General features: G+C 32.1%; 1 protein-coding gene across 3 annotated transcripts in view; it reads left to right on the top strand.

Moving 5' to 3' along the window:
* The window catches only part of LOC126832122 (coiled-coil domain-containing protein CG32809), a 101437-nt gene that overhangs the window by 28169 nt on the left and 50619 nt on the right, over positions 1–22649 (top strand). For 2 of the 3 annotated variants that reach the window (XM_050562821.2, XM_050562819.2), the window contains exon 2: positions 1878–2569. In XM_050562821.2, coding sequence (XP_050418778.1) covers positions 1878–2569 — 692 coding nt within the window. The remainder of the gene's footprint in view (positions 1–1877; positions 2570–22649) is intronic. The other variant, XM_050562820.2, reaches the window with a different exon arrangement.

Below are 22649 nucleotides of genomic sequence, written 5' to 3'. Positions count from 1 at the left end.
CTACTCCTTCTATATATATTCTCTGTCACTAATTTCTGATAACAACTTGCAAAAGGTACCATCTACCATGTAGCTTCAACTTCTGAACTCAAGTTCAGACTGTTGGTCCTTGTAAAAGTAGTATTGCATGGTGTTGTACATGAAACGAAAAATTCTTGCTCTTTCTAGAACACCTGATACCACTTACCATTTTTGTAGTTGTTCACATAGCTAACAATTTCAGTTGTACATACTACATACTGAGAGAGACTTCATCCTCTATAATTTTTCACGATAACATACTTTTCTGTATTGTGGGGGTGGGGATCAGCATGGCTGCCAACAGAATTAATTAAGTAGCATTTCCAGAAGGACAGAAGTTAGCCCCAATACAGGTCTGAACATTTCTACACAAGACAGTAGTTATAAGTTCAGGCTAGCTCCAATTCAGCTAGGTCTAAGTGTTTCCACCAAGGACAGAAATTTGGTTCAGGCTAGTTCCAATCCAGGTCTGGGTGTTTCCACTGATTCAACAATATTTAGAGGTGACAGGGGGCAAGAATGAAGCTAGCTTCAGAACAATAAGTGGGAGGGCTTGTTGTTACTGTATTTGGTTCAAGAACAAGATCAATCATTAGGAACACAAGCTGTTTGACAATCAACCAAGGGACAAATCGGGTAACCCTTCATTTTAATTGGAAATAGCATTATTATGGATTTTAACATAACACAGATATGGCCTGTGACCCCAAGATCAGTGTTACAGTGAAAGCCTTGTATCAGAAAGTAAACCATGTCAATAAATTGTTTTATCATATAGATTTTTAAGTATTTTATTATACAAAGTAAAGTGTTTCTGTCTATTTGGTATGTTATCTATTAAAGATTACATTGTGTATTATCTTCATTCATATTATAAGATATGTATATATAGGCTATAGGTTTTATCTATATTGGTAAATCGTACAGTTTAAAGGGGCATAGTTACAAATATCTGGACCTTTAATTGTGAAATCTAAGAGATTAAGGCTACGGAAAGATTTTGATGTAAGAGACAACTAATGGCTTGAGAATTGAAGGGGGGCGAGGGACGATTCTGAGGGTCACAGACGTGAAAGCATTGCCCTTCTACATGTATCTCATTAATCCACTGTTAACTATATATATATAGGCGTATTTTTCCCTATCCTCAAAATATTAGAAGCCTATTAGTGATGACAAGGTATGATTATCCAGAAAGTTTCTGTTACTTCAGCTCAATATGCCCACAGTATTTAAATATTAGATTACAGAAAATTCTGAGGGCTCCTTACATCCTCATACTACTTCTGTTCTAAACTGTGGTTCCGTATGATAAATTGTCTGTACCATTTATTGAGAGAAACTTTTACTCTTATATATTCATAGATAAGTATATAAGTACTGAATATGTACCTTTAACCAGTGTAGATACATATTATACTATAATACAATATATATGTTTACCTTTGTGTAGATGGTGCAATATATAGATTTACTGCCTATATATATATATAGCCAATGGATTTCCAGACATCATGACAACAACAGGTTTCAACTTTAACATTTTAACATTAGTTTTTTGTAAAAGATTAATTGTGATAGGTGTTTCTATGTTGTGACTTCTACAGGTGTCACAAATGAAGCTTACTGTTTCTAGATCTCCTTCACTTATGGGCTTGATCCTGGAACAAATATATTAATCTTTGTTCCAAAGACTTTCATTACTGTCATATTTTAAGTCCTGATAAACAGGTATTGGTACAGATTGGATCAACAGAGAAATATCTGTCAGTTATACCAGAAGAATCAGAATAAGAGGATACCTTGAAGGAAAGTTACAGTCATTTACTAAATTCCATTTATTTTTCTCTTTTCAGCAGCAGAATCAAGAAAAGGTTCAGCAATCCCAGAATTGAAAAAATCTCCTGAAGAGGAGGTGGAAAAGGTTGAAGATGCGACTTTGATGCCAGTTAGCTCTCCTAAAAAGACTACACCAAGTCCTGAACCTCAATATGAAGTAGTGGCCTCACCAAAGAAGAAGAGTGATAACAGCTCTCCAATCACATATCAACTCAAGGAAGTAAACTCTGATCCAAAAGGGGAGACAACTCCTAGCATCAGTGAAAGTTTGCAGACGTCGTCGGAAAGTATTGACACCAGCTTAAATGATAGTGTCATAAGTTACGATTACAGTAAATATGAAATAAACATATCATATGGTAGTGGGGAAGACAGTTCAAGGGCAGATAATTGTACGCCTACACCTTCTGCTTTGGGAGGGACTGAGCAAAGTAGCAGTAGTAGCAGTCAGCCACAGTATTACGAAGACGTTCGACAAATGTATCATTATCAGTTGACAGAAGCAATGAGTGAGGAAGAAAGGGAACAACCATATGATCAAGTTGGGTTCAAAGAATGCCCACGTTCACCATCTGCCCGTTCAGATCCTGGTGTCTTGGAAGACACTCCTGCTAAACCAAACAGAATTCGTTATGGACCCGGTAGAAGACAAGTTCCACGGAGACATACCCTCGGATCTCACTTACTCAGACAAGCTGGAGATATTGAGGTAATTTACTTTTTGTCTGCATGCCCCACAACTCTCATTTTTAGGGACTGGGGTATTTGAATGGCTAAGTTACTAAATCCTGTAGAGTATGTATTGGACATCAATGTAGAGTAAGCATTAACGCCAATGTCCCCTCACATTGCATAAGTAACCCATAGAAATAAATATTACCATACGTTTGTCTCAAATTGACCAAAATATTGTATTGACCCCATCTTGTACCTTTAAGGTAGTATTTTTAGGTTCATATAGTTAAGGCCTCTGATATCATTGTTAATAACATGGATAAACATATCATAATTATAAGGTTTTGACATTATATATGTATCTTTAATGAATCGGACATGAATGGTAGTAGGCTGATTCTTTTAAAAGACTATTTGTTTAATGTAAAAAGTGTCCCAAGAGGAAAAACATTTATTAATAGAGTTATGCCCCATTGATCAAATACATGTTATTTGAAAAAGTCCAAATTTCTGCTATTGTTGCACAAAATCAATACTTGCATGAACAGGTAGTCTGAAGTAGACAATAATATATACTTCATATATTTTATAATGGTTATTAATTGTATATTTAATAACAGCAACAATATTCTATACTAAATGGCAAATATAGACTTTCAGAACATACACATTAAAATCCAGTCTTACCAAAAGGCAAATACTGATTCAAGAATTCTGAAAATCAATCAGTCTGAAATTGTGGTCATCTAAGGTTCACATTACTGTCTATGGACTTCACAGTGACATCTTTTCCTTTCTTGGAATGTAATTGGTCAGCTGCTGATATCTTTCTATTCATGAACATCAAGGTCACATTGCACCAACCTTGTTTTTTTGTTTTACTCATCAAGATTATCCAAGCATCTTTCAGTCATTATTTTTAATGATTTAAATAAGTTGAAGCTTTTATACCAATCATTATATAGTATGTCCATTTTATTCCAACCAGTGTATGGGGTGTCCATTTTATAACAACCTGTGTATAGGGTGTCCATTTTATACCAACCAGTGCATTGCTATATAGTGAGTCCATTTTATACCGACCAGTGTATATGGTGTCCATTTTATACTAACCAGTGTACAGGGTAAACATTTTATACCAGTCAGCATGCACAGTGTCCATTTAATACCAACCAATGCATAAGGTGTCCATTTGCAATTAAAACTAAATTTACTTTGGAAAACCAATAGTGACATGAAAGCTATATTTGTGTGTGAATAGAAGTAATATTTGCCATACTTTCTTTCATAATTTACAATGCCCATAATTAATTGGTGTGCTATCAGTTCATGGAGACTAAATTAGAGATATTATTGGTACACAGGAAGGAATTAGACATGAAATAAAATGGGGTTTAACATTCTACATTTCTGCACTGACTGGGCTAATGAAGACAGGTGAAGGATTAGACTTTGCTTATTTATTTGAAGCAAGTATTGAATTCATTCATGCTTGAACTATTGTTAAACAAAGACTATACAAATGCAGATGTTGGTAATCGTGTATCTGTCTTAATAATCCCACAAGACACCATTATAATATAACTACTGTCTTATCGATTTTCATAATGCGAATCCAATATGTCTCAAGTGTTTTCATTTGTCCAGCTTGTCGCTATATTGTTGGAGCAAGTCCGGTGATGTATTGATATTAACGTACCCAAGAGGTGAACGCGTGGATAGCGTAAGGACTTTTCTTCACATCCTAACACTTTCATTATCTCCAGTATTGATTTTTTAATCGACTGGTCAGCATATGTCCACTCTATATATTATAGTCAGCTCACACTCTTTGCATAGTAGACAATACAGATAATGAACTGGATGATGGAGACAATACACCATTGGCTCACATGTTTTTATAATTCACATGGTAACAAGGGAATTAATTAGTCTTGATTAGTGGTTTTTATTTTAGAGATTTGATTTATATCATTAGTGTTTGTAATTGGAAATATGAATGTTTTGTTGTCAATATCTGCACTTTTGACCATCAATAAATGAAAAATGATATAGTTTGAAATAAAATTAAAAATAATGGCTTATACATTGATAGAATTTGTGAACTATCTACAAAATATGAACTGACAATATAAATTGAACACTGCTGGTACTCTTTCTGGATTATGCTGACCCTTCACATGATGATGTACCTGTAAATGTATAATTTAAAAACTGCTGCAATGATCATAATACTGTATGACAGTAAAACACCCAGGAGTTGTTATAGAATTTTTAGCATTAATTTATTTAATTAGTATTGCATTAATAAGGCCTGGATTTGTAAATATTTCATCTCCTTAGTTTATTGCTTCAAATGCTTAATAAATGGATACACAATGACCTTAAATTTAATCTCATTATAATTTGTCCGCTATACACATACTTGTATATTGAACACTGGACAAACAGATACAATGAACTGAACAATAAAGACTATAGCTTCTGTTATACAGGACAGTTGGTCACTAGCTGATTAGTAATCACCAATAAACTGACCAAACAAACTGTTAATCTGACTTTGCTTCCCATCAAATTAGATAGAGCCTCTAGAGTCTGTACAGTTGAAATTAGATTGTCAGATTCTTGGTTTGAAGAGGTTGCCTTTCTGTACTCGATAGACAAAGTGTTTAAACAAAGTCAGTAGACATTGTAGCTATCGCACTTCAATATGTACTTGATTGATGCATTTTTACTGTGTCATCAGCCAATATACATCAAGAAAACACTGAAGTAAAAAAAAAAGTTACAAAAGGTCAATAGGCAACTACAATATGCAGAATACAGGGTCACAGGTGTATGATCCAGGAAGGCAGTCTGCCCCCGCCCCCCCCCCCCCCCCCCTCATAACTTACGGGCAAACTGACTTTTCAGGCAGACAGGTAAAGTGAAAAAAAAAATGGATCATCTAGTTGGCGAAATAAAGTGCCCAAAAATAAAGTTTGAGTTCTGTAAATGAAATAGCCAGAAGGTCGAGACTAACATCAGTGGGACAAGTCAACACCCACTGGGGTACTTTGACTAACTTAATAATTTTCAGTTTAATTAAATGCTAAAGTTGACTTAGCAAATCATTTTAGCCTTTAATTATGTTTGATTAACACAAATTAAACTATTCCCTGGTGTATTGTTTATCATAGTCTTGTCTAGATCTGTAGTTTAGAGAAGAAGTTTGTCCAGCATTTCTGAAACATGAGGCAGAAATATTCAATATGAAACCTTTTAGGCCTTTATAAGAATGCATTATCTGTAAATTGTAAGATAACTGATTAATTGTTCTTATTATATATATAAATCTGTTCATGATGTTCATGTAACACCTTTGTTGTATTTTGTGTTATTAGGTTATGAATTAATTTTTTAAAGGAAAGTTGTATTAAAATTAAATTTTTTCAAAAAATAGAAATGGAAAAGAGTAGTACTGTACAAAACATTAAATGAATATATTTATTTGAATTTTGCAGAAATGTTTGTGAAAACTAAAAAATAACTTTAAATTATAATGAAAGGTTTGTCATATCATATTTAAAATATTTAAAACAAGATTACTATCAGGGTTTCTGTATTTGTGACATGATAACTTCTATGATACAACTATTGGCAGCATTTGTCTGACATAAATAGCCTCTCAATCAAATAAACTAGTCAGAATTATTCCTGTCATAAATCTTGGATAACATATTATCACTGGGAAATCTGACATTTTCGCAACTCAGCCGTAAAATCGTTTTTTTAATGAAAGGAATAAAAGGATTGTAATGTGTTTATTTTATTGATGTGGCGTGTCACTGCCGTCATTGACAGCTTACTGTTGGTGGAGATGTACGAGGTTGAAAATATTAATCGTCTTTGTCTGAATATTGATTTGTGGATGCAGACATTCCATCTCTTCATGTGACACTTGTTCTTTAAGGAGTACAAGAAAGACATAATGTTATATTGGAATTTTAGAAGCCCTGAAAATTATAGTTTCAGATTTTCTCTATGAAAAAGATCAGAGAAGAAAGAAAATTAATGTAAAACATCTAAAATTAATCACAAAGTTAGAATTGAAAAGAGATAGAACATGAAACACCATTGAAAATGAAATGTGCTAAAAAAAAAAGTAATAATATGAATGTTGTAAAAACCTCAGCTTTTTTAAAACATTATTTTTTTTTATTCCTTTACCCCAGCACTCATAGATTAAACAGTATTTATCAGTAACATACAAATAAAATATGTTATAAAAATAATTTTATTCATTTAATAGTTTAATTTGATAATTTTGCATTTGGTCTTCTCAAAAAAGATTTAATTTGAAATGACTTATATATTTGTGACCTGACATTCAATCAGAGGAATGAAAAAAGAAATCATGTTAGGTTCAAGATAACATTATGTTGTATATAATGCAAACCCTGAATCCCATTTCTCAATAGTTGTAATGTTTTTCTGTGGTGGTTATATGAGCTTCAGGAAAGTGAAGTAATAAAATTGAAAAGATAGTTTTCTCAACATGGCCTATGTCCAACTTCATGTGGTATTGTCAATTTATTTTTAGACTATAAGTATTGTAAAATTCCATCTACAGGTGAAGACATAACTATTGAATAATTACCGTAATATAAACAATATGCAAGGTAGCAGTTGTATTTATTTATGTAGGAATTGAAGCCATGATGATCATTTTTTTTTACCTTTGATTGAATAGTTGCCAAAATCTTCAGACAAATTGTAATATTTACGATTTTGAGATGAAAGATGCATTTGTGATTTTAATTTGTGTTCTTCATGACATTGGAATTTGTGTTGATTTTATTTTGAATTGGATTAAGTGTGAATTTATGAACATTCTAATATTGTGTCAGAAGTATGTCTGTTGAACAACTATCAGGTATCAAAGTTCAGATACTTCCTGATATTTGAATTATGTTAGCAGATGTTAAAGTACAAGAGAATACAACAAAAATTTGTAAACTTTGTGAACCGAAATGAGAAAGGGTATCAGATGTTCTATAAAAAGTTTATTATACTGTTGCTAAAATCTGTTGAATTTCAAACTTAAATATCAGAAGTTTTGAAGGTAACCTTGGGACATTTATATATGTTAAACTTTCATTTAGAGTTTGACCTATTCATTGACTTAAATATAGGCAATGTGGATACAGGAAATGTGAAGGGGGGGGGGACAACATTTTTAAATTGATATTAAATGTCCTTGTGCTCTCGATTTAAAACAATCCAAACAAACATTATTTTGGTTGATTGACACTTTAGTTATTGGCAATCCAAGGGAGGGAGGCTGGGGGTTGGGGGAGGGGGAGGCTTATTCCGCCATCTAAATATGCAACCACAAAAAAAGCGCTACTCACTTCACTTGATTTTAATTTTATATGTACCATCAAATATGGTAGTTCCTAATGCTGATAAATGTTTTCTTTTCTTTTTTTTTGTATGCTTTAAAGCTATTGTTGAATTCCATCCTCATTAATGAAATTTCCTAAAATATCTGTCAAAGAAATCAGCAACATTGTTTACAATGTTTAGAACCTTTTTTAGTAGTTTTACAAGATGATAGTTTGTTTAAATATGGCCCATTTGAGTACTGAACTGCAGGGATTTTGCTAATGAGCTTTAGTTATTAGCATTTTTCTTGAGATGGGTTATGTAGTGAGTCATCAACTATGGGATTTTGACCATAATGGAATGGTACCGTACTGACAGTCAATTTGATATTTAATGAGGCCACAGTTACTGTTACTATGGCCATTGACCAATCAAATTTATAGTACTAAAATGTGATCCTCAACAGGCTACTGATTTTTATTTGTAACAATATTTGGGTGAATCAACAATTTGCATGCATTACCATAAATTTTGTGCTTTAGAATGTCGGTCATTTATAATGAATCATAATGTGCCGTGCTTTTATGAGGCATTTTTTCAAAATGATTGCACCATTCCGAGACTTTTATAAGAGCTGAAGTTTGAATGAGATTAGATGAATGAATGAATGAATATGGAATGCAAAAATTCAAAATATTACAAATAAAACTGCAAACAAAAACTATTTGATTGCAATTAAGATACATAAAGGTAGATAAATTAGAGAATCACAGTACGTGGTTGTGTGCTTGGGGTTTGAATCCTGTCATGGACAGAGAAGAACTTTCCAGGCCTGTGTGACTAGCATGGAAAATGTGTTTAGTTCTTCAAAAAGCGAGGTAGATGTAAAAGATGGTGGCGCCTCTTTCCAGAAAAAATTATCCTTTTTTAATATACACATAACTAAAGAAATATTTACTAAATGTTCTTCTCATTCCCCTAAGAAAAGGCTTTACCAGATATCAAAACCCCATATCGTTCCAAGATACTAGAGATGTGTTTCTGGTTGAAGTTAGCACTTTTCATAAATAGAACAAGAAAGACTATAGGAGTACATGTAACGTAGTCAACAAATCTCTTCAAATGATAAAGTTAAAAAGCTTTAAATTTAAAAGAAGAAAGTTAAAAGGTATAAAAAAACAACGAAAAAAAATGATTTTGTTTTGAGTGTGACCTAGATTGTTTGGTTTCTTTGTATGCTTAGTGCATTACGAAGAGTTTCAACTTTCCTACAGGTTGCCCAAATATTTGCCGCATAAACATTTACACAATTTCTGCGAGACTTTCAATACTTCACTTCCTACCGTGGCCATGATTAGGATTATCAAGAGAACATTTTTAATTAGTCCATAGGTGGGCAGACGTGTAACGTCATGAAGAGAGTTAAGATTAAGATTGCTGATTTAATGTCCTTGCTATCGGTAAGTTTCATGATTGCTGTTTCTATGTTTTTGTTTGTTTGTTTATTTTGATGGGTTTGAGGTACAATTTGGCAAGGATTTTGATTTTAGACAGCAAATAACGCAGTGGTTGCAAACTGAAAATACATGTATATAATTTGATGACAAAAATAACTCGTTCAGCGGTCACACGATCAAATCCTGAAATGATTTGAATATTCTAAATCATTTTTCAATATACTCACATTATGCAGTATGCTTGTAGACAGAAACTGGTGTTTTTCCTGCCGCTTTTCCATTAAGAGGATATTTTAGAAATATTGTGGATCGGCCGAGATATTAGAAAATCATCTTATTACCTGGTTCTAGATACATCATGTATGGAGAATTTCAAGATCGAGAAATACTTGTTTAATATAGGCTTGATTTAACATACCAGAACTAATCAAATCATTTCTTCTCTCAAATCAGACATGTCCTCTGAATTGTACACTGGGTCATCCTGTACTTGGGGTTTCAAAATTAAAATCAATGTTGGTTTAATTCTAAAATGGCTAAAAGGATGTACAAAATAATCTGTATAATCATAATATGATGAAACTGACATGTTAATAGAGTTACTTAAAGCTATCGGAGTTTCAATAATTATACCCTTCCACAAGTCATAACATTCTTATAAATACTAAATATTATTATTAATCTATATTAATGACATAATTATTGATATGGTCAAATTATTGGGCGGAGACATCGGCAGACAGACATTTGACCAGTATATTCATGAGTGACAGCTGGCACTGTGAGAGGATTATGAAGTCATACCAACCCGCAACACTGAAGGTCACTGGTGTATTGCCTGAAGGTCATGATATTAAACAGGAATTTGATAATGACCATTGTCCATTTTATCTGATTGTTACACTGACCATTACATGTGTTGTGTTTATTCTGTTGGATCCAAGTTTCTCTTATTGTGTGGAAACCATGCCGTGTATGTTGTATCGTGTAAATTATTGGATAAATATCATAACTGTTTATATAGCAGCACTACAAACTCTTATTGTGTATCTTCTTTGTAATGTATGGAATGGAAATTTGAAAAATATACTAGTGTTTTGTGATCGATATAGGTATAGAATTTATTTGAAGTTTGTTTAAAAGAAATATGCCCCTTTTTTGCGATAATGGAGATGGAATGTTGATATTAAATAATTTGATATGTTAATGTTTGGGCTACAAGTAATGTCAGATCAATTAATATAAATTGTTTTTTACATTAAGAATAGAAATTGTTTTTTTATATGTTAATGCAAATTGATGTTTTTACATTGTGAATAGAAATTGCTTTTATAAGGTAATACAAATTGTTGTTTTTACATCAAGAACAGAAATTGTTTTTCATAAGGTAAATCAAATTTTTGTTTTTACATTGCGAATAGAAATAATTCATAAGGTAATACAAATTGTAGTGTTTACATTGAGAATAGAAACTGTTTTTCATATGTTAATACAAATTGTTGTTTTTAAATCGAAAATAGAAACTAGTTTTCATAAGGTAATACAAATTGTTTTTACATCTACTGGTAGGTAATATTATGAAATTGTTTCACATAATATAATTAGAATGCATGTCTTGAAATGACTCTGTCTTCATTAGACCAGTAGGAGCAGAACAGTAGGACGTTAAACCCCATTTCATTTCATTTACAATAACAAGTCAAATGGTTTGAAATCCTATTGGTTCAGTTATGATTATGTATAATAATTATTAGGAATTGGTATACTATTAAAATGGTTCATTTATTTTGGATATGATGGTATATATACAGATGTGTCACACCCTGAATATACTGTAGGTTTCCTTTATTAATTTATCACTGGGTGGTAAAAAAACTGATTTTTGATTTGATGTGACTTTACTAGAGAACTACATTGGCATGTTAACATTGGATTGCATTCAGAATCTGAAGTCAAGTCTGCCAATTTTATGGGTTGAGTTTTTGTGGTATTCAATAAGATCAAATAATGCCCATAAAAAATATCATATTCAAGTAGCGTGCTTAGACCTTTCATAACTAGGCAAATTATTTTGAAAATGATATTAAGAATGAATTACATTTGTTTTAATGCATTTTTAAATTGTTGATCTTTCTATTTTGAGACATTTGTTTAAGGTTAAGATAATGAGAATAGATTTTTCTCTTTAATATGTCAATATTTACTGTACACTGAGTTGATCAGATTAGAACTAACCATATGACATTAATATTTGTTGAAAGTGTCAATGCTGGATGTCAAACAGCACAGTGGTAAGTGAGCTAGAAGTGTATCCGCATCATACAGTGTTTGTTCCTTGCCTTGGTCAGGTGTCAAATTCTTTTGTCTTTGAATAAAACATTTGTGAATGGGTACTGGTGACGTTGTTTGATTTGATACCCGGTTGTGCTCAGTACCTAGTTTGTTTTTTAGTTTTTGAAAAGGCTATTTGCTTGATATTTTTGCAAGTAAAATAGCATACAATTCACTACTAAATAAATGTTAATAAACCTGATAATAAAGAAAATTATATTAAACAATAAAACAGCAAGTCATAGATTTATACTGATTAATAATAAATAGGTGGGTTTATTTCTTTCATAAAGACAATGAAAATAAGTAACATGATACCTGTGAATCAATTCTCGATTATTATAAAATAGGTTCCGTATTAAAACTAATACATAGCCGATTCTTTCCAATTGAGTCCCATAAACAAGGAACTGATTCAAAGCAGGTACATTGTTTAAATCTCTAGCAGACTATTAATTAAAGACAATGAAAGACAAAGAGAGAGATGCGAAAGGATAAACCATTTGTCGACCATTATTAAGATAGGTTCTGTATAAAACAAGAGAACCAAATAGATGCTTTTGTGCAAACAACCCAACCTAACGGACTACTGAGTTAAAAACCTTGACACCAGCAGGATGGTGTATGAATAACCCTGTTTGCATTACAGATTTTAAGTGTACCAGGAACAGTGCCGAGAACTGTTCTGAGTACAGTATGCTCATCAAAACCAAGTGTAAACACAGCTTGTGTGAAACGTTTTAAATAATGCCCTGCCATTTTGGAGGTAAAAATGGGTGAAATATCTTTAAAAATGCAAAGTCCAATTAATAAAAATATAATTAGGTGATTGAACGTCAGTGATTTTTATCCCATACTGATCGGTTAATGCAACTTTTGTTTGGCAAGCATTTCTTGCTTTACAATATCAGTGATCAATTCATCCTGCTTCATAAATGGTTTTCATCTTCAGGTTCCGTGATAATGACAGATCATATTAACACGTCACACATTGAGTATAGTAAATGAACTGATAACGAATGGTAATGATTTGCTAAGCTTCATTGAAATGTGATTAGAGTCTATGCCAGTTAAAATCAGAATGATCTAGGTTGATACTGGACGAACCTTGATATAAACACAGACACAAAAGGAATTAGCAGTGGATTATGGGCCTGTAATCCTTCAAATCCCTGTTAAAACATGCAATAGATTTAAATGTTGTTTTTAAATTTGAATAATGTTCCTTAGCGTGCACTAGAACCTTCGCAGTCAGAATGAAAATCCATACCAGCCTTTAACCCTTGCACTGCAAAAAGTTGCAAATATATGACAGGCTTTATTTTCCATTCCATGTGGCAGGTCTATTTGTTAATAGGTGGCACTGTCTGTCCGATAAATGCTTCTGCTTCAGTTTTCGCGTGTAAACAATTGGTGTTTCTTTTTAAAAACTTGGGAGTTTTGAGGACCTGAACTTATGTACAAACATGTAGAAAGAACTGTAGAGTCGGTTCTGATAGTGATTCTGAAGCGGCGTTTATTGACTCAGGTGATTCATGTGTGGAGCTAAACACTGTAAATTATCAGTTAACCTATATACAAAAAAAACTCAAAATAGGCCTAGTCAAATAAATTAATGTATAAACTTCTAAATCTGATGAACAGAAAGTATATAATAAAATGTATCAACATTTTCAATTACTTAAAAGGTCTAAAACCATTTCTTCTAGTTATCTTTTTGGCCTTGAACATATTTATGCATTTTGAATTTAGCACTTTTCATTAATAAACACATTTTGAGTCCTGCAGCAAAAGGGTTAAACATGTTGAGAGTGGTTCCGCTTGTGTTTTAGAATCCAGCAGATTTCACCAAATTCTTTGTCAAAATCAAAACTTTTCAAAGGTCAAAATTTCCTACATCCCAAGTGTATATATCTCTGAATAGTCAGCAATTAAAGCAAGGGAAGCAGTACAAATAATCAGATAGTTTCGTCAGTTGATGCGTCAATATTTACTGTGAGTTCATCTGGTCAGAATAGCCATATGGCATTCAGATGTTCCCATAAATACAAAGTTATAAATCTAAAACAAATTATATGATATATAGTTTATTGTCATAATTATACGCTTGGCTTGTCATCTTCATTAGCAAGATGTATTCATTGTTTTGTGAGGATGAAAGAAAATCAAACATAGTCAGATGATAGACATAAAGCTGTTATTTATTTGTTGAAATATATACAGCATCATGGCACTAGGTACTATTAGATCAACTATATTCTGGTGCCTATACAGAATTCATTAGGGTGCAGTACTGACCTTTCTAATACTTTTTCTGGTTATTTTATGTTCTAGTTAGCAAAATACAACTAGGGAGCAAAATATAACAAAAATGTCTCTTGCTCCTTTGACCATATAGAAAATCTGTACTTATCTCAATATTTCTTGATCCACACTTGCATGTAATAGATTTAAAATATTTGTCTTTGAAATAAATAGGGTCCATGACTATAATGTTTATATTGATTTAATAGAATAAAGGGAATAAATATATAATCAGGCTGATTCGTCTTATGATCACTAACACATATAAATTATATATATCGGGCATGCTTTAAACCCACGAAAGGTTATATAAGTGTTTGATGATTGAGAATAGTGTTTGATGGTAAATATATAGAGCATATATTGCTATGACTGTGTAATGTTAGGAGAATTTTGCAAGGATAGCACAGTCATCTTCAAGTTCCAACTGCATAGTGATCTTATATGTATATGGTAAATTAATTTTGTTAATTCAGACATAGCATCTTGTTGTTTGTTTTTGTAGACAATTAAAGTTAAGAGTATTGGTATCGATGTTTATTGATGTTATGGGGGGAAGTCTATTTTTGTATGGAATAACACTCAACACCCAATGACTGGCATCTTATAAAAACATACCTCGAGACGGAATCAGTTTATTAATGAATTTGTGCGTTTCTAAGACTGTGCTGTTAATGTCAGACAGTCAATTAAATGGCTGACACTTTCACACCAAAAAAATTGAAATTGGCAGAGACTCTTGAAGTCAAAATTACAGAATTTCAGTGGATAATATGGGCCTAACTATATCCATTTAAGCCAAGGTTATACAAGGGGTGCATACCCTGATTTGTGCAACTGTATTATATATTTCAAACTGTTTAAAGGGTGAAATATTTCTATGACCTTTAAATAGGAAACATGTTTTCACATCTATCTATTGTTCTACAATTATGGTATCTTTTACTCCTAAGAATATTTCAACTACTTAATAAAGGTTAAAAAAATATGACATTTTAGATACAGAAAAAAAAAATGTTTGTATTTTAATACAAAGTGTATGTGAACTTTTCGAATATATAGGCTGAGGAGGAACATTAGTCTTATTGTTCAAATTACATCAGTTGGACTTAAAACTAAGGTCCAGCCAGGTAAACAGTGGCATGAATGTTGAATGGAAAAGAACCGATGACGGTTGGAAAAGGAAGAGTAGGCGGAAAACTGCTACCAAGCAAAATTCTCTTCCCATGGATTGTGCCTGTACGTAACTATACTGATAAAGATTATCAAACATGTTTCTCAAAATTGCCAAATCAAAATTCCAAAAACAATATTAAGCTCTACCAGACAAATTGACTGACTTTTCGTAAACACAGCACAGAGTTTCAGAGTACAGGTGTTTAAGAGACTTACATACAGGATTAAGTATGTTTTGTTCACTGGAATATATCCTTGATTTCTCCTTTAAATTGAAATCATTTAATAGAACAAGGGTAGATTAATTTATCAGCTGAATTAAATATTATTATGATACATGTAGTTGTAACAGTTTTCATTTGAAGTTTTAAAACAAGAGGGGAAAGACAACATAAAGTATTGGGTTATTTTTAACAAAGTGCAACAGAAATCAGATTACATTTGATTAAACATAGGAAATTGAAACCAGAAACTTGAATTTGTTAAGATATGAAGCAAACTTTTGAAAGCTATAATAAAGAAATCTGATAATTGTTGATTTTAGGACAATTGGTAATTGTTCTACAAATCTTGATTAAGTTTGTAATTTTATCCCAGCATTGATGAAACCCATACAACAATATTAAATTATTCTGATTACATCTTCCTTAATTACTCTCGATAGCAACGTGAATCTTGACAGGACTTCATAATTGATTATCAACCAGCCTGCCCTTTGTTTGTCTTCATATTTTGTGTTTTTTCTTTAAACGAAAGAAAGTCTGAGTTAAAAAAGCTTCCATTGATCCATCGGAAACCATGTGTACACAAATTCAATATTACCATCATTTCTTGCTCTGAGACCATGGGATGTATTCACTGAGTGTAGTAGTACACACGAGCTTAAAGAACTTGATTACCAACCAGCGACGCGCTTGTGTCCATTTAGAAGCACGAGAAAGATCAAGGTCGCTAAAAATTGATCGGTTATTTTCTATGCTTCGGCCGAACGCTGTCCACTGAATTAACAGACTGACACACTAAGAGAACCGAGCTACGAAGGAATTTAAAAGCCCAGGCTGACAGATTGAGTGTCTTTGTGATTTAATTGATTTTTTTTTGTAGTGCCAGTTCGTTGCCTGGAATTTTCATGCAAGGTTATTCCTAGTTACGTGCATTGTGTGCAGATGTCACATTGTTGTCCTGTGTCAGCGTTTGGAATCTCTTTGATCAAATCTTGTGTTCACTCAGATGGGTATTTCGGAAGGTTTATGTATGTGTGTTCTTAAGGATTCTAATATCTACGCATAATTACATCTATATATAGACTGCCATAGCTGTTGTTAAGATCTATATCCTTGTCTTCGGTGATTATTTTAAGTCAATATCTTGCGTTGGTGGACTAGAAAAAAGACCGTTCAATAAATGTTGTTTTAATTTTTCTTGAAATACCTGTATTTATGATTACAGGAAAAGGGTGTTATTTTTGTAATATTTTTGGGTACTGATACCAATTTTGACTGACATTTTGTTTTTCAAAATTAAAGTTGGGAGATTCAATAGAAGAGGTTGTTAAAGTTCAATAATAATGTACAGGTAATGACTTACTTTCTGTATTCTATATAATATAGAATTTTGCATTTATTCATGTTTATTACTTTAAATTTATACGGATGTGTTGAATGGCTATATAAGGAGGTGTTATAAACTTGTAATTGTTGTTGTTTAAGGAAATATCCAAAGATGGTGAACTTAGAGATATTCATGGATTAAGTGATATAATATATATATAAATTATCAATTGTCTTTGATAGTTTCTACCTAGAGTGCATATAGTTTGTAAGGAATTGAATAACATGTATGTATATTCTTTAGAACTGAGAGATGTAACAGCAACATTGATTTTGGTTAATAGTCTAAATTAATGATACATTTGTTACATATTATGTCATTTGTTGAACCCTCCCCCAAAATTATAAGATATATTGTTTATAGAAAAAAAATGAATATATTTTTCTCAGTAGAGGTAGTATATAGTTTTGCAATCAATGATTTTGTAATTACGACGTCCTAGAAATATATCTTTAAATATTTATAAATTCATCTCAGCTTAAAGACAATATAGGACAACTGATTTTTATTTCATTTTCATTTCTTTTTCTACTTTCCTTATTAAAAACAAAGAGTTATTTGTCAAAGTTTCTTTTGTTTTTAATAATAACAAATGTTAATGTAATAATATTGATTATAAGTAATTCATTGTGGAAATATGCTGATCATGCTATTTATTATATTTATAATGAACATCTTACAGTCTACACCAGGGATGCTGTTTCAAAATTTTTAAGGGTTATTTTTATCATTGTCTTCAGACTTTTTATCAACTTAAATGTGAATTCATATCTTTGGTAAAACTATCTGTCTCGTGGAAGTATAATCTATAATAATTTAGCTGGAAGGAAATGGTGCAATGTGACCATTTTTGGTCGACTGGCTTAAATTTTAATTTTCCTGTGTGTAACATGTTTGTTTATATAGATTGTATTGGGAAATTGCAGACATATTAATTTGAAAGTGGTGTGTCCAAAAGGTGTAAATTATAGTTTATGAGAAATACTGTTTCTACAACTCTTAATGTTTTTGTTTGGAAAATGAGACAGGTACACGTTACTTGTAGGAATTTTTTTTAACAACTATATACATCAATTTCATTTCAAAGACCTTTATTGAATTTGGCATGTGACAAAGGCAATGATGGAGATATTTAGTTTTAAAGCTTTTATCCACCATAATAATTGTAGGAAAACATCATTGAAAGTTGCCTGACAAGGACAGCTGTCTAGTAGTTTGAATGGGATGAAAAACAGTGGGCCCGTGTCACATTGGTGTGCACATAAAAGATCCCTTGACAGATGGAATTCGATATAAGAGTAGGCTGTAGTACCGGTAATGCTGTCCGGGCAAAATTTCCCTCATAGCACACTGTATGGCTTATGCCCGTCTTCATTAGCCCAGTCTGGAGCAGAACAGTAGGACGTTAAACCCCATTTCATTTCATTTCATTGAAAGATATGAAATACATTAAACTTGATTCTTTTCCGTTCATTGATTTATATAAACAGAATGACAAAAGAATTGAAATAAAGGGAAGCTCTGTGTTCTGTACAGAAGTTCATGGAATGATTCTGTATTGCATACATAAGCTGCTCATAACAAACATTAATGATAATGGTTAAAGCTTAATGGTTATGACAATGATACGAAAGTTTATAATGACCTGGCTTTTAATGATGATTTTGTGAAATAATATGGAATCTCAGTTAATGACACAGGTTCATTTATAGATCTGGCAGGACGCCTTGCGATAGAATACAAAAATATCGTTTTTATTATCAACAATTTTTGGGAAATGCAGCATGGTTAAGCTTTTTAATGCACATCATTTATCAAATTATGATTATATACCTATACTAGACCACTTTGAGGCAAAATAGGACTTTCCTATGATTGGAGATAATTTTTGCCAGATTGTCATTTGAAACCCAATTATCCAAGATCACCCAGTGGGTGTATATCATCTTGTCCTCTTGTCACAATTCTTGTAAACAATTTACAGGTCCAAGTTTTTGAGATTTGTTTTTACACTCCCACAGTGACCCCCCCCCCCCCCTCTGGTTACTTTTCGATTGACTTTAAATTTATACACAGGTTTAATGTCATCAGACGAAAAATCCTATTTTCAATGAATCCTGATAATTACTTTCAGAACTATGGCCATAGATATAAAAATTTATACTAGGGCAGTACTAGAAGGGAAACAAATTCTAATGATTTCTGATAATCACTTAATCGGTTGTTACTCGTAATCAGATTTTAGTGTCTTGTAAATGTTTTCATTACTGACAAAATGAAATTCAATTTAAAAAGAAATGAAGCAAAATGAAATTATAGTTTAATAATAATGTAATGCTATCCTTGATTTACAATTTTCAAGAAAGGTATGGGATGGCAAAGTAATATCCTTTGCACCAATCAGTATTGCTGTTTGCATTTAAAAAATTGTAGTCAAGTAACTTTCAAAATGATTCTACCGAGCTTTGTATTCAGTGGTGGTAAAGGTGAGTACTGCTTATATTAATTAGTGTGCAGTCAAATTAATATCAGAATTATTGTTAATATATTAATATATTTGTGTAAGACACATCATGTTTAAATGTTCATGATTTGAGTTACAATCGATTGATCAATTAGGTTTTAATTATTTTTGGACCAGATTATTTTTTGGATGAAAGGACTTTTCATTGTGTATGGTTTTGCTCTTCTATGTTGGTTATAGTTTTGTACAGGTGTTATAATATAATGGGGAGCATTCATTTTCATTGATTTGTTTATTTGATCAACCGAGGTGTTTGGATGAAAAAAACAATAAATAAATCTTCTAATGGTCCTAACTACATGCAGATGCAAATTTTGCTTAGTTTGAAAAATGGCTAAAAGATGTGATATTTTAAACTCTTGTGTAGATTAGTGAAATAACACGTTTAGTTCAACGAAACTTCATTTACAACAAAAACTGTAAAAATAAATGTGTGAGAAATGGGATTTTCACTAGATTAGAGGGGTCATGATAACCTTGTCTATAGGAAGATTGTCTAGTAGTAAATATCTAGTGTGTTTTTCATGTTTTATAAGGTATTCGAATATGTTTTGCCTTGCCATACGTTTTTTTTTTGTTAGACAGGAGGGAACTGAATGATTAAGGATTGGTCTGTATAGGTTGCATATTATGTAAAATATTTTTATGATTACCATAGTGGTATCACTTGTTGATTAACATGAGATTTTTCTAGATCAATATGGTTGATACTTGTGTGACAAGAAAACTTGCTGTTTATTAACCTAGTCTATTTAACTGCTTGTGACATGTGTCATAAAGCAGGGTATGCTTAGTCTTACTAGAACACCTGATAACCCTTTTCATAATTTGACACATCCATATAGTCGAGAAATAATCTTGTTGTTTTTTTGTATTATACTGTGTTGGCTAATATATATGATTTGGATAATATTATACACAATATATGTTAATTATTGGCATTCATTTTCTACTCTTTAAGAACACCTGATACCACTTGTCACTTGAGGACTTCACATAGCTAACAAATTTTTATATTTAAACTAGTTCAATGCATTATACCCCTGTGTCAGAATCAGAACCATCACGTGAGATATAGCTATAAGTTTTTATGAGACAAGGATACGCTAATCTTTTTAGAACATTGACAGTACAGTATTCCATTTAAGTTGTACTTCTGCATAGATAACAATTACTTTGTTTTAGTCACATGTTTAGTTTGGATGAGACTTGCTTGAATTCATTCCAAAATGTAAATCAAAGGAAAAACAATCACGTTGTTCTATATTTATTTCTAAATAAAGAGTTCGGACTAGACACTATGATGGTTTAAGTTAATTAATGGTAATACCTGATGTTAAATAACATGTCTACCATGTTAATATACACTATAATTACTCGTTCAAATCTTATAATCTTTAATTACATATGTAATATATAGACACATTGATCTGCCTTCATCACTAGACACATTATTCATGGATTATAGCTTTACGATACTAAAGATCAGTGACGGCAATTTTGGAAAATTTGGATGATTATTTTGTCTCTTTTACAGTAAATTCTTATAGCTTGGATCATCATAAGTTAACTGTTGAGTATTTATAAGTTATTGGATTAATTAGGAGTGCTGGATTAAAAGTCAAGTTTATTATAATCCTTTTAAAAATGACCGTCTGAAATGAAATGAACAGATTTCTGTTTATTGAATGCATGGACATAGGAAGAATTTGAATTTGTTAATACCCTGGTTAAAAAGTTGTCAGCAGTTTTCCGAAAAATCTTTGAAAAGTTTGAAAAAATGAAATGATTGTCTTGCTTATCCAAGTTAAGTGTTAAGATGCAAGGGGACATTTGAGAGCAAAAAGCTAAATACAGTAAACTTCACATAAGTCGGATCTAAATAGACTGACCAATTTTATCCGAGTTACGCGAAGATCCGAGTTAGCCGAAGACCTAGTTCAGCTCTGAACGTAGGTCTCATTATCGCCCTGTACGTTCAGGAACCGCCTATTGAATCCTTGTTGAAATAAAATCGGTTCCCAGTCAATTTTACTGGGCAACCTTTTACTGCTAAACGGTCGTGTGTCAGTCTTGGTGAACACCTGAACAATGTAAAGGAACATTTTAGTGAGAAAATAAGAACTTGCTTACCTCACTAGAGTCAGTATGTGCAACACAACATGCTGATAAAAATCGGTCCCCTTCTGCTAAACGGCTTTGGCAGACGCCATTGAGGTCTAGATGTGGGGTGGCATGCAGATTTACATGGCTTGGCCATATAAGACGAAGCGAAATTTAGGTAAACTGGGTTGGGGAAAAATTAGAATTGTTGAAAAGCTGAGAAACTTCAGTCAATTATTGCTTTACAATCAAATTTTTTCAAAAATTCCAATTTCGTTTCGTCTTATATGGCCGAGTTGTGCAAATTTGGATTTCAATGGCGTCAGCGAAGGAAAAAAGCCAGAATTAGATAAAATGGACCGAACATTTTGATCCGAGTTGAACAAAAATCTGACTTGCGCACAGAAATTTAATAAGAAAAACGTGCAGGATCAAAGGGTCCAAATGATTTTCTCTGAGTTGAGCAAAGATCCGACTTATACGAATCCGACTTATGCTAGGTTTACTGTATGTCATTTCATGGTGATAAGTGCTTTAAAGATTTATCATTTAGAAACCACAAAAAGGTGATGAAGTCTTTGATGGAGAACAATATTATAACTAAGAATCATATAATTATGAAGGAAATTTTACCTCCCTGATTTCACACTGTGTCCCTGGGAATATTAGTTTTTGTGATTTGTTAAATAAAGAGGTTAGATTGTTTGGGACACATACCAGTATATATTGTATTGTCAGTCAGTATACATAAAAAATTATTGAATATAAGTGTTTTCTGATTGTTATGTTCTTAATCCTCCTATTGTCATTTTATCTCGTTCCTGTGTGAAATTTTACAGCTCGGTGTGAAAATGTATAACTACAAACTATGGAGGATTGAGCATTTTCGGAATATATATATAATTCAGGAAATGGGAGTATAAAAGGTCATTTGAGCATCAACCAATTGTGTTATGTTGGCTGTTTCTATTTTGTGATGAAAGGTGCACTGTTTTTATATATCAACAGTTTCTATATTTTATGATGGTTAAATTGATTAATAACAAGTGCAAGTATGCTTTATCAATGTCAATTTGTCAACAGAAATGTGAGTTGATTTACAAATTGAAAGTTGTACACTAATTACCCCCTGGATATGACAATGCAATTTAATATCTGTTCTCAGTTTACATCCAAATAAAGAGTTGAATTGGGTTAATCTCAACAATATATCAGTGTAAAATGTCTGTCACAGATCCCAT

This window comes from Patella vulgata, chromosome 9 (assembly GCF_932274485.2).
Source record: "Patella vulgata chromosome 9, xgPatVulg1.2, whole genome shotgun sequence".
In the NCBI taxonomy this organism is placed as follows: Eukaryota; Metazoa; Mollusca; class Gastropoda; family Patellidae; genus Patella; species Patella vulgata.
This window is presented reverse-complemented; position numbering and strand designations above follow the sequence as displayed.